Below are 13,513 nucleotides of genomic sequence, written 5' to 3' on the forward strand. Positions count from 1 at the left end.
GGGAGGTCTGTTGGCTTCATCAAATAGACATTCTGTATCAGTCGTAGCTTCTCAGAAAACTCGAATCCTACCTTGTGTGAATTCTTTTCTTAAACTATATTCAACTTTTATGATCATGAAAGTAGCATATGTATACTGTAAAAAGTTTGGTAAGAACAGAAAAGTATAAAGAAAATGAGTAAATTCACATTCTTTGGAGATAAATATCTAACATTTCTCTTCTTTCTACACATGTAACTTTCAGGGTGAGTGGGACTCATACTGTATATAGTTTTTGGTCTGTTCCACATGCCATCACATTATGTATGCTTTTTCCATGCTGTTAATACTGTATACTATTCCATTTAATGGTCTATAACATAATTATTCCCTGTATTTGACATTTGGGTTATTTTTCATTAGGATAAATAAGTAATAAAACTTCCTGCACGTCTCTTATTTCCTTAGGATTTATTCCTGTAAGTAGAAATACTAAGTGAGCATGACTTTTTAAGAGAGCGTGTATTAAGAATCAAAAATCCCACAAAAATAACATCCACATTGTATAGAAGAATGAAGTCTTTTATTTAGCCATTTAACCTGCCCTGTGTGAGAGAGACATACTGAACGGGTCACCTGCATGTGGTAGTAAGTCACTGTGCTGACCTCACTTTTCATGGTGTAGTGCCCTTTGTTACCTCCTCAGCTCTTTAAGGAGGAGAAAAGCCAAAGAACATGGCTTTAGTATCCTATCAAATCTGTATCTTTTTGTATTGCTTCTAGAGTTTCTTTTACCCTGTTTCTCTTAGTATTGTTTTTAATAAGAAATAGGTGGGAGATGGTTAGATTGGAATCTAGGAAAATATGTGTGCGTGCACACAGTAGTTCCTCACAACAAAAGGAACAGTGACCTCCTCGAGTTTTCACATCCTTTTTGTTTCCTGACCTGTACATCTATTTTGAAAAGTCTGTAAGTGCTTAGATTTTAAAGAATTAAAGTTACTGAAGAGCAGTGGTGGACATATAATACCTATGTCCTGATGCACTATTGTCGCTTGCTTCATTCATCATGCTAGTGAGAGCATTGAGACTGTTCTCTGTTATTAGACAACCTAGTTCCTTACCAGTTACTTCTGTTGTGCCTGAATGATGGAGCCAAATATACAATCCAGGCTTGTGAAGCAGCTAGAAAAGGCTGAGACTGCTCCATCTGGCCAAGGTACATCCAAACTAATCCTAAGGGGTCAGTACCCAGAGTTTAAATAGCCGAAAGGGTCTAGCAGGTGCTGTTGGCCAAATCCTGGAAAGTCAGAGAGGAAGAGATGGGTTGGGCCTAGACACTAAAGGTTAGGAGGGAAATCCGGGCGAGCCATGGAGAGGAAGGAGAACTCTGAACTTGCAGGCTGTCCTTTGCCCCATTTTATACTTCCTTGTTGGGTGTGGTAAGCCTTGGACCCACGGATGTTAATGGTAGCCTGAAGAGAAAGAACTTCAAGTTTTCTCTGCTTCTGTATGGGGCAGCGGTGGAAGAAATGAGATCACTGGGGAATTTTCAGAGACTACATTTCAGTTCAGAAAGGCCTCTAGGCCTTTGGGGTCACTTTGTTGGCTTTTTATAAGAATTATCTAAATGACAGAGTCAGATTATTTTAAATTAGTATGTTATAGTTGAGGGGAATTAAACTCACCTTCCCTTGGATTAGCATGTTATATTCCCTGCTGTCGTCATTGCTTGATTTGCTTTGAGGCATTCCATTTGGTTACTTGTTCAGTTCTTTTTTCTTTTAGTTGAATTGCTCACAATCTTTAGAACCTAGTGCTATTAAAAACCTTTTTAAAAAATGGTAAACAAAAAAACAAAGGATTTTTTAATGTGTTCTAAAATCTAAGAGTGGTGGTTGAGATAGGCAGTTATTTAGTTAGCTGTCTACTTCTTTTGGTTGTAATGAACAGGTTTTTCTCCCCTGATCCTGTTCTTTTTTCTTTTCCTTCAGAAGCGGAAGAAACTCTTTTGATTGACATAGCTTCAAACAGTGAGTATCTTTCTGAATGGAGTTGATTTTCATTCAACATATACTTACTTGAATACCCACTGTATTTAAGATACCCTTTTTACATATCTTTTATCTTATCATCTTATCCTGTATTCTCCATTTTCTTAAGGGAGCCATACATATTAGCACTGCCTTCCAAAAATATTTAGCCTAAGCTTAAGAAAAAAACAGGTGGCTGGTAAGAATCTTTAAAAAGTTGAAAATCTGATCATCTGCTTTTCTAATGCTGAACTTCTTTGAGCTACCAGTATTGTTGCTCTCAGTTAAGTCATTGCTGTGGAATTGAATATTGTAGGAAGGGCTGGAAAATATTTAAAGCACATAAGGTTTATGAGTGTTTTTTTTTTAAACTGCTGTTATGTTTTAAGCTTTTTTTCCCCCACCCACTTTTTATTTTTACATGTTAAATCATAATGTTTTCCTTTATTTGTTATATTATTTTGGGAGGCTACAGAGTCCCTCTTTTACCAGGGATATTTTTTTTCTTAAAATAATTTTGGCCTTTTGTTTAAGTCTCATCCTCTCAAGGCATTCTTGTATTGCTTGGTTTTTTCTGAGGAGAAGGTAATTCGGTTTATTCATTGATTTCTGCTTGGAAGAGGTACTGGGGATTGAACTCAGGACCTCTTGCATGCTGAACATGGGCTCTACCACTTGAGCTATATCCTTCCCTCCCCTCAAGGCATTCTTTATCAGAGAGAATGTGGTCTTCCTTCTCACTCTTTCCATCTTATTTTTATATGTTTGAAGCAAATCATCACTGATTCTCTGTGCAAGTTGTTCTCCATTTATCATCTAATTGTACTATGTTCACATGGGGAGGAGAAAATGGGCACTTTAATGCTACCATGACTACTCTGTGGTTGCTATGGAAAACAGTAAGTGATCACATGAATCTAAATCAAATGAGTTGCCTTATCTCATGGTTGAGACCTTGGATGAATGGGGCTTGACCCTCAGCTTGGGGCTGTGGGTTTATACATAGTTTTGCTTAGACACAGTCCCTGGCCTTGGCACCATTATTTAGTATTGAACAGTTTAAACAGGCTTTTTCTGGTTTGGGTTTAATTTTTTTTTCCTTTGGTCACGTATTTTGGAAGTCTTAAGGGCTGTTTACTGAAAGGCTAAGTAAACCCAGCTTCTGGCTTTTACTGCAGATATCCAAGAAAGCAAATAGCATAATATCTATGTCTTATTATGCTTTAAAAGGAGAAGGCAAAAATAACACTAAAAAAGCAAAATTTGAGCAAAAGCAGTTCAGCAGTGACTGATGTTGCTGCTGAAATAAGATACCTAAATGTCCTGTTCTTGGTGTAGAGATAGGTATTTGATCCAAAGCTGAAAAGTAAACTGAGCTGTGCCTTTTTATCTTATAAGCACCTAATTTATGGCATTCGTTTTGTTGGCCTCTCCTGCATAGAAGTTAGCCATGTGTTACTCTATCCGCAGTTCAAGTTACTGAATCATAGATGGGAAGTAGTTAAGTAACCACTTGAATAAAATCCTTTGTTATTTCTACCTGTTTATTAATATTTGCAGTGAAACCAGATTTTCTCTTGATCCTTGGACTTCATATATAAACCTTCAGAACACACAGTATGTTGCCGGAGGGAGACCTTGGGTTTGTTAGGAAGGCCTGATTTTAATGTAACTATGTATTTTCCTGCTGTCTGGATGTTGGTATTAAACATTAAAAATTTTTTTTTTCAATTATAGAGGTAATACATCTTCATTATGTACAATTTGGAAAATTCAGAAAAGTTCAAAGTATCAAATTAAAATTATGCTCCTGCAACCTAGTGATCACCACTATAATGAACATTTTTATATATCTCCTTCCAGTCTTTTATTTATGTTTTTACATAATTAGAATCCTCATATGTGGTTTTAATCCTGCATTTTCATTTAACATTATATTGTGACCTTTTCTCATGTAATTTAAAATTACTTAAAAACATAATTTTAATGGCTAATATAGCACCATAGATGTGTGCCAAGTTTTATTAAATTTACTCCTTTATAAAATTAACTCACTGTCCAGGTACATGGTATATCTCTACCTGTTCAGGTTCTCTTTATATCTCTCAGTAACATTTTGTAGTTTCTTCATATATATCATACATTTATGAGTTAAGTATTTTATAGTGGATTTTATTTGTTTGCTGCTATTGTCAGTGGAACCTTTTTTCTCTTATCTCCTAATTTCTTATCACTAGTATACAGAGCAGGCTGTTGAGTTTTAGATATTTATCTTTTATCCAGCCACTTCACAGAAATTTATTTTTGATTTGAGGGGGCTGTTTATTTTGTTTTTTGGTTTTGATAGACAGTCCTGGTTATCTGCAGGTAATGCTTTTGTGTCCTTTCTAGCAGCTGTAACTATTAGTTTGGCTTCATGTCTCATTACACCAACAAGAATTTTGAGACCTATGTTAAATAATGATAATGATTTATGGTTAGCTCCTGATTTCAGTGAGAATGTCTCAAGTGGTGCTTCACTATTGAGGACATTATTGCCTGTTTATTTGATTGAGTTTTTAAAACCATACTAGGTAACTGCATTTATTTCAAGTTTGTGTGGTTTGTAAAATCGTGACTGTATATGAATTTTATCAAATGTCTTTTCATTATTTATAGAGATGGTTATATTGGTCTTCCTTATTTGACCTGTTGATGGGCTATATTATACTAGTTTCCTAATGTTAAACCCTCTTTGATTCATTATTCAACAGATGTTTGTTGAGTGCCTTCTACTTGCCAGGCACTGCTCTAAGTGCTGCACAATCGGTAGAGAACAACATAGATAAGGTTGCTGCTCCTGCTTTGGTTCTTGCTTCTGTGCTATTTGGTACTAGTATCACATAGATGCCTATAATCCATTAATGCATTCCATAAAAATATGAATACCTTTCATGTGCCAGGCATTGTGCTCTAGGGATATAGCAGAAAACAATATGGTCATGGTACTTCATGAAACTTAGTGCAGGAAACAGACTTTAAACTGATAAGATACAGTCACATAATGGCTGTTTTGATAAATGTTATCAAGGAGAAATACAGAGAGTGTATAAGAGTGCTAACTAAATTAGGCAGGGTGCTTAGAGAATGCCTCTTTGAAGAAGTGACATTTAAACTGAGACCAGAGGGGATAAGTAAGAGACAGGTGAAAATGGGAGAGAGAAGAGTATTCCAGGTAAAAGGAACCACATGTGTAAAGACCCCAAATTGGGAAGTAGCTTGACACTTTGTTTGAAGTTAAAGAGGGCCAGGGTGCCTGAAATAAGGCTTAGGCGCCAAGGTAGGACAGGCTAGGACCAAACCTAATAGGATCTTGTAAGCCGTGATAAGGAATCTGGATTTTTTAATTTAAAAAATTGGAAGAATATGAAGGATTTTATGCCAGGGTGTCATCATTTGCATGGCAGCCAGTTAGGAGGCTGTTTTAGCAGTTCAAGCTGGAGAGTATGGTGTCAGTAGAAATGGAGAGAAGTGGACAGATCTGATAAGTGTTTTTGGAAGTTAAATCAACAGAAGTTAGTGTGGGTATAGGGGCTGAGTTGAAGAGACATGTCAAGGATGAATCCCAGGTTTCTGGCATGAATGTGGATGATGGTATCATTTGCAGAAATAAGAACATTGCAGGAGGAATGAGTTTTCCTTAGGAGTGGTCATGAATTCAATTTTTGCCTGTGTTTAGTTTGAGATTTCTTTGAGACATTCTAGTGTAGATGATAAATTGGCAGCTGAATGTATGCGTCTGAAGCTCAGAAGTAAGGTCAGGGTCACTAGCACATAGATGGTATTTGAAACTATGAGAGACGAAGTGATTACATATAGAGTTGTGCTATCAGATACAGTCACATGTGCCTATTTAAATTAATTAGAACAAAATTAGAAAATCAGTTCCTCATTTGCCCTAGTCACATTTCAAGTACTCATCAGCCACATGTGGTCATTAGTTACCATATTGGACAGTGAGGTTAGAGAACATGTCCATCATCACAGAAAGTCCTGCGGACAGTGCTGATACAGAGTGAGAAAAAGGTTCAGGATTGAACTCTAAGGAACTCTACTTTTTAAAGTTCAGATAGAGGAGGAGGTACCTCAAAGGGCACTAAAAATGTGTGACCAAAGACAGAGAGACAAACTAGATGACTATGGTGTCATGGAAGCCTTTGGAAGAGATTATTTCAAGGAGTGGTCAACTGTTGATTTCTGCTGATAGGTCTGATAAGATGACTGAAGAGTATCGATTGGATTTAGCGACATGGAGATTATTGGAGACCTTAACAAAGCAATTTCAGAAGGGCGATGGGAGCCACAGTCATATTGGGGTGGATTAAGGAGAGAGACGGGAGGGGAGCAAATAGCAACTGTATGCTTTTTAAAGCTTGACTGTGGAGGAGAATATAGAGATGGACAAGTTAGAGGGAGATATGGGGTTCAGGAACTTTTTTTGTTTTTTAAATGAGGAGGATTTAGAACATGGTTTATTTTAATGCTGATGGGAGGGAGCCTGTGTGAGGGAGAGGCTAAAGATATTCGGGGATGGTGTCTAGGGAATGATTGTGAAGTTAGGATTCCTGAGAAAATCAGAGGGGTTATAATTCAAGGAGAAGGTGGCCTTTGATCAAGAGAACTTTTCCTCCTTGTGTCAGAGGGGAAAGGAGAAGATGCGTACAAATACAGGTAGGTTTCCATGTGTAGCTTCCGTTTTCTCTGCAGTATGAGGTAAAGCAGTCTGCTTGGAAGGAGAGAGCTTGAGAAGAGGGGGATCCAGAGATTGAGGAAAAATATGGAAGCAGTGGGTATAGCTCGGTGGTAGAGCGCATGCTTAGCATGCACGAGGTCCTGGGTTCAGTCCCTAGTACCTCCATTAAAAAATGAATGAATAAATAAATACATAAATATGTAAATAAATAAAAAATTTTAAAAATCAAGGACTCCCAAAAATTAAAAAAAAGAAAGATTGAGGAGAAGGTGTGAATAGTTGTTCCAGATAGTAGCAGGAGACTAGTTGACTATGGAAACTTAGATCGCTTCTTATCATAGAGGGCCCAGTTGAGGTTAGCAATCAATTCATAATGGTGTGTGTGTGTGTGTGTGTGTGTGTGTGTGTGTGTGTGTGTGTGTGTGTGTGTTTAATCCCTCTTGTTGCTCAGACATAAATACAGAAAAGGCAGTTAGTTGGATTTGTAAGGGTTGGAAGTTAGCCAGGTAGGTGTTGTGGAAGAACAGAGCGGTGAGGCAGTTCTGGGTTTTTGCAACAGAATTTAATGATGACATCTGTTTGATTTAAAAAATGGAAGTGAAAGCAGGAGGGAGCAAATGGATACTGAAAAAGCGGAGGGATCAGTGGGCTGGAGGTTCCCATAGGAGCAAGGAAGCTAGAATGAGTAACAGTTCAGAGTGGGACATTTGAATTAGAGATTTAAGAGGTGGTGGTGTTTCTATGATGAAAGAAAGGTCCAGGGACTGGAGGGTAGGTGGCTGAGATGGAGGGGCAGGGTTGTTGGATGAGGAAGTCAAAAGTGTTGGCTGGTGCTAATTTTGAAGGGACCCAGGAGTTTGAGAGGAAAGGAAGTCTTATAAGTCAGGTAATGAATCCTGGATTCAGAAGTTTCTGGGAGGATGGTACATGATCTCGTGGAGAAAGGAAGGGAAGCCCAGTGGGTGAGCCTCAAAGGAGAAAGGATTTTTTTCTGAGGGAGAAGAGGGCATGGTCTGAAGATGGCCATGAGGAGAAATAAGGACACCAGTCTTAAATTACATAGGGTGTGGGGGACTTATAAATAGCCTCTACTTCAGAGGGTCACTCAGGGAGCGCTGCTCTCAGGGGCCGGCCAGTTTGCAGGTGACTCTGATTTTCAGTCTGGATGCACTAGAATCACTTGAGGGAGTGCTTTTAAAACTACCAGGGCCTGGGGTTCACCCCCAGAGCTTCTGTTTTATCGGCATGGGATGGGGGGCCCAAATGTCAGTATTTTCTGAAAGTGCCTCCGGTAGATTCTAATGCAGCTATCCTTGAGAGCTACTGAGAGATGCAGGGAGTGTTCAGGGGAGAAGTTGAAGATAAAGGAGTGTTTGCTGATCACAGAGAGGCCAGAGGGGCTTGGAAGAAGGGAGGAGAGTAGAAGGTTGGGTTGCGGGGCTGATTTGTCCTCTTTCCCATGAAACATGCTGAGAGAGCATCTAGTGTTACTTTGTAAGCAATTTCTGGAATCTTCTGTTTGTTAAATGGGTCAGTTTAGTTTTTATATTTGCTAAAGTATATCTTTCAAGGATTGTGGGAGAGAGAGGATATGTGTTCTTGTTCTATCAGATAGAAACTGCTCTTTTCTTCTCTTTTTAATATAAATTATCTGAGAAGGAGAGGACTCCTTGTGCCCTGAAGGAGGTTTTCTCTGTATATTCAAGGCTGTGCTAATTGACAGTTCTTATTCATGCCCCCTTTTTTTTTCTCCATCTTGCACCAGTACCCTCATTAATTTTCTTATCTCTGGTCTCTTGGGTTCTTTTTCACTTTTTCCCTCATTTTCTATTTTTACCTCATTTTTTCTGATCACTAAATCTGTGAAGATAGAAACATAAGGAAATGCAAAGGGAAAAAAGATCCAAAGGCTCAGAAGTGGATTTCTACCCCAAGAAACTAGGGTTTTCATTTTATTTTCTCATTTCTAATTTACAAGTGTGAAAGAGTCCAGTTCTAGAGTCATTAAATGCCTTCTGTCTCTGAAGTCTGACGTCACTGTTATCAAGAAAGTGACCTGCAATCCTGGTTTGCCTGGGACTTTCCCGATCTTAGCTTTGAACATCCTGAATCCTGAGAAGCCCCTCAGTCCCAGACAACCCCGGAAGACCATCGGCAGTGTTGTGTTGGATAACCCATATGTGCAGCCTGCCTCTTGCCTGCAAGTTGCCATGTGAGAAAGCAATATATGTAATAAATCAGTTAAAATAAGAAATAAACAAGTACGTAGGTTTCCTAGGTCACCATATCCAGACAGTTGATACAGATGATAACTATAGGGCATTAGAAAAGGGGAGACTGTATGTTATATACAGAAGAAGCTGAAGTCCTAAATAACTTGGCTTCTAATTACACAGTTTTCCAATTGGCTATACTTGAACCAGACCACTCCTGGACATAGGTCATTATATTGCTTTTGTGAGTTTATTCAAGACATACGTTTTTCACTTGAGGTAAATGAGGGATAGATGCTTCTTTTCAGAATAATTCAAACCAATCTCATTATTCTTTTCTTTTTTAATTAGTTTGTAAATTCAATTGCCTGGGTACAATCTGTACCTGGGAACAAACCACCCTAGTTCCTTTATTCCCTTCACGCTTCCAAGACTCTTACTACATAATTCAGATTTTGAAATGGTAGGAATTTCAACTAGGTGAGGGGAGGATGGTGGTTGAGGAATTAGTCTTCTGCTAGAATTTGGAGGTTCTTACATTGACATCTGAGCAATATATCAGAATGTAAGAAAGTATGATTTTTGTATGCATCATAGCACTATATTGGACTGCTCATTTGCACAGTTCATCAGTGTCTTAGATTTCCCTCTCTGCATCACCCCACCACCACCACCTCACCAAATCCCGTGATATTACAGGCATGCTTCGTACATTAGAGGTCTGGAATATTTGTGATCTGGACTTTCTCCTATTAAATTGGTAAGTTGAAAATATGGTCCCACATAGCTACAGAATAGAATATGTGTGTGGATTTCCATTCTTTTTAGGTGGCTGCAAAATTCGGGTTCAGGGGGACTGGACCAGAGAGCGCCGCTTTGAAATCCCCGATGAGGAACACTGCTTGAAGTTCCTCTCAGAGGTCCTTGCTGCTCAGGAAGGTAACTCAAGACTTGGCAGTTTTCTTTCTACCATTTGAACAGGACATGCTATACAGAGGCAAGTGGCCATTAGCAAAGTACCTCACCCCTTGAACCTTGATAGGCAATTTTTTTTTCTTCAGGAATGAACCCAGGGATAGGTTAGGGAATAAGTCTTTTCGGCTTTAAGAACACTGAGTCAATTTCCAGAATCTTCAGCGCCATGTCTTGGACAGTTTACTGCAGACTATAATCCTCCTCTGGTCCCAGATGATCCCAGAGCTACCTGCGTTTTCTTAGTTTCTTCCTTTGTATTCAAGAATGGTGCTAGCCCCTACACTTAAGGAGTGCTGAGTGAACGGCCTTTGGTTATGGTAAATTCCATTCAATGAAGGGCACCTCAATTTCTGACCATGATCCTTATCTCTTCAGCTCAGTCACAACTTCTTGTTCCGGAGCAAAAGGACTCGTCCAGCTGGTACCAGAAATTAGACACTAAGGATAAATCTTCTGTTTTTTCAGGTACTGAAAAGATTCTTTTTTTCCCTGATTGCTATGATCCTTGCAGAGTCAATAGATTTTATCTGAATGGATAAAATAATGTGGATTAATGTCAATGTCAGATACCTTCTCCTCTGGAGTGGTTGTATCAAGTCTATGGCCACTGACTAATGTTCACTCCTGATCCTTTAAATGGCACGTTAGCTGTTCAGGAGCCAGCTTGGCAGAGGGGTGCAGACTCCGGAGCGAGACTACCTTGATTGAAATCCTAGTTCTCCGACTTACTGACCTTGGTCAAGTTACTTGACAACTCTGAGCTTTTGTTTCTTTTTCTGTAACATAGGAAGCATTTTAATAGTACCTGCCTTGTGGGGTCTTCGTGAAGATTAAGTAAGATAATATATAATCCCTTACTATCAACCAGGGATTGTGCTGAGTCTTCTATAAATACTAGCTCTTATTATTCAGTTTCCAAATTAATGTGACTGACTGTGGTCTAGTTAATATGTCAGTGCTTCAGGGAGAGATGTGCTTCTCCCCCCAGTCTAAGTTATTGCTACCCTTATACCTTTCTGTTTGGTAACGCTGCTAAGCAAATATTGATCAAGTCAAAACTGCTGATCAAAGCAAAGTCCTGTCTACCTAGATAAGTTGAATGTTGTCTTTTCTCCCTCCTTTGACTCTGGGTTCTGTGTCCTTCAGGGCTTCTTGGATTTGAGGATAATTTTTCATCTATGAATGTGGACAAGAAAACAAATTTGCAGAATCAGCCTACAGGGGTTCATCGGGAACCTCCACCTCCACCCTCTTCCGTGAATAGAATGTAAGTCCTGTGTTGAAACATATTTCCCACGTGGGAGACTTTTCTATTTAAGGCTATTTCACTTTTGAATTCCTCATTTATTTGCTAGGCTTCCACGTGAAAAAGAAGTTTCTAACAAGGAACAGCCCAAGGTGACCAACACCATGCGGAAGCTCTTTGTACCAAACACCCAGTCTGGGCAACGAGAGGGTCTCATCAAACATATCCTGGCAAAGCGAGAGAAAGAATATGTCAACATCCAGACGTTCAAGTTAGTCTCTTTTCTACTTACTGAGGCTAAAAGTTAGTAGGTATAGCAGAAAGTGGTCTTTTGGTATTTAAGGTATTAATTTAATTAGCTTAACTAAGAATCAAAGCATAGTATGTACAACTGAATCATTATGCTGTACACCAGAAATTAATGCAACATTGTAAATTGACTATATGTCGATTTAAAAAAAGAAAGCATAGTAAAAAGGAATGGTGAGCTGTTTCAGGCCCCTGTCTATGCTGGTCAATAATATACACATCCATGATAATGCAAATTCTACATTTTCCCTTGGATTTTCTCATTACTAATGATTTCACATCTACTCATGTTTCTGTCTACTCTTAGAGAACCAAAACAAGCTCACAGGTACTAGGGAATTGTCTCCTAGCACATTCCATAAGCAAGTGTGTTTATCTAGCCGGCTTGCTGGCAAAGTCCACCGTTACCACTAGATCTTAACCTACCTGCTTTGGAAAGTTAACTAAAGGAAGTTTCACCCAATCCTCTTGATTAGGAGATCTGTCTTGGATTCTTTCCTCTATTATATTTTTCACTTCATCTTTGCTTGTTGATATCCTCTTTTCTGGACCCACTGTGTGTGGTATGTATCCTGATGTACAAAGCAGCAACACTGTTCTTTGTTATTTGCTAACAGCATGCACCCTTTTAGTCCAAGATTCCAGTCCCATCTGCTATCCCATTATGCCTCATTTCTTCTAACTCAGTCATAACTACATCCCTGTGCTGAAACCTCCAGTTCTTCATATTCCCCACGATGCTTATATTTGTATGTAAACAGTAAAGACAGTCATGAGTTTTCCCTTCTGCTTTCCCCCTTAATACTGTATCTGTCTCAGCAGAATTTCCTACACAGATGTCTTTGTAATCCTTTGGGAAGTAAGTTTTTGGATTTAACTGCAGCTCCTTATGGAACAGTTATCCGTATTAGGTATCCTTACAGCATGAAGATACCTCTTTCCCATCCACAAGCTCTCTCTTCAAGTATAAATTTGGATGGAGTTTCATTGAAAGGAAATGTGGTAGAGCAATTAAATTTGTGTTTTTAAAGTAGAAACTTGGTTCCTTTCTGTAGGTTTACCTGATGTAAAACTTAGAATAAGCCCCCTGCCTTTTCTTTCTATGTGCAAGGGGTTTTTATGTGTATGTGGCAAAACAGTTTGAGAAATTATGTTGGCTTATTGTGAACATACCCTTGTATAGAACTTCCATTGGTTCACACTTGACCTTTGTTTTTAAATTATGTTTTGGTATTATCTATTAGATTTTTTATTGGAACTTGGAACGTGAATGGCCAGTCTCCAGATAGTGGGTTAGAACCTTGGCTGAACTGTGATCCGAATCCTCCTGATATCTACTGCATTGGGTAAAATACATGTCGGGAATTTCATTTTGGCTATACGTTTGGTGTTAGTTTACGTGATATTTTGCCTTCCCTTTTTTTTTTTTTAACTGTGTGTAAAAACCTACTGTAGACTTTATCTGAGAGTTAACTTGTGGGTCAGATTTGTGAGATCAGAAAGGAACAGACCTAAAATGATGTAACGAAGCATCTAATCCTCTTGAAATCCATAGAAAACTATATTCTTCACAGAAACTGAGACTCGAGGTTAATTCCAACAATGGCTATTGCTGGGATAGATAAGCAAAGGTCTGCTATTATCCCTTTTGGAGGTGTTCTTTGGTTTGTATTTTACATAGCCTCTGTGTATACTTGTGGGGGAGTTTTTCGAAAAGAAAGCTACTTGTCCTTACTGATCACCTGACTCAGCAGAGCAGTTCCATAAAATTCATCTCTCTCCCATTCCTTTTTTCACCTAATGGCCCAGAAAATGGAACAGGAGGTAGTCAAAAATAATTATGGGATGTGTATAGACATCACATCCTCTTGTTTTCTCAGATTCCAAGAGCTGGACTTGAGCACAGAAGCTTTTTTCTACTTTGAATCTGTGAAGGAACAAGAGTGGTCCTTGGCTGTGGAGAGGAGTTTGCATTCCAAAGCCAAGTATAAGAAAGTAAGCTGAATTTAATTATCTTTTTTTTTGT

At 38.7% G+C, this 13,513-nt stretch overlaps 1 protein-coding gene across 2 annotated transcripts in view; it reads left to right on the forward strand.

Annotated features, from left to right (window-relative positions):
- The window catches only part of OCRL (OCRL inositol polyphosphate-5-phosphatase), a 46,316-nt gene that overhangs the window by 6,083 nt on the left and 26,720 nt on the right, over positions 1-13,513 (forward strand). For both annotated transcript variants that reach the window (XM_074360030.1, XM_074360031.1), the window contains exons 4-10: positions 1,974-2,012; positions 9,786-9,896; positions 10,308-10,397; positions 11,079-11,199; positions 11,288-11,449; positions 12,732-12,833; positions 13,368-13,482. In XM_074360030.1, the coding sequence (XP_074216131.1) occupies positions 1,974-2,012; positions 9,786-9,896; positions 10,308-10,397; positions 11,079-11,199; positions 11,288-11,449; positions 12,732-12,833; positions 13,368-13,482 (740 nt within the window). The remainder of the gene's footprint in view (positions 1-1,973; positions 2,013-9,785; positions 9,897-10,307; positions 10,398-11,078; positions 11,200-11,287; positions 11,450-12,731; positions 12,834-13,367; positions 13,483-13,513) is intronic.

The sequence above is a fragment of the Camelus bactrianus genome, chromosome X (assembly GCF_048773025.1).
Source record: "Camelus bactrianus isolate YW-2024 breed Bactrian camel chromosome X, ASM4877302v1, whole genome shotgun sequence".
Taxonomy (NCBI): domain Eukaryota; kingdom Metazoa; phylum Chordata; class Mammalia; order Artiodactyla; family Camelidae; genus Camelus; species Camelus bactrianus.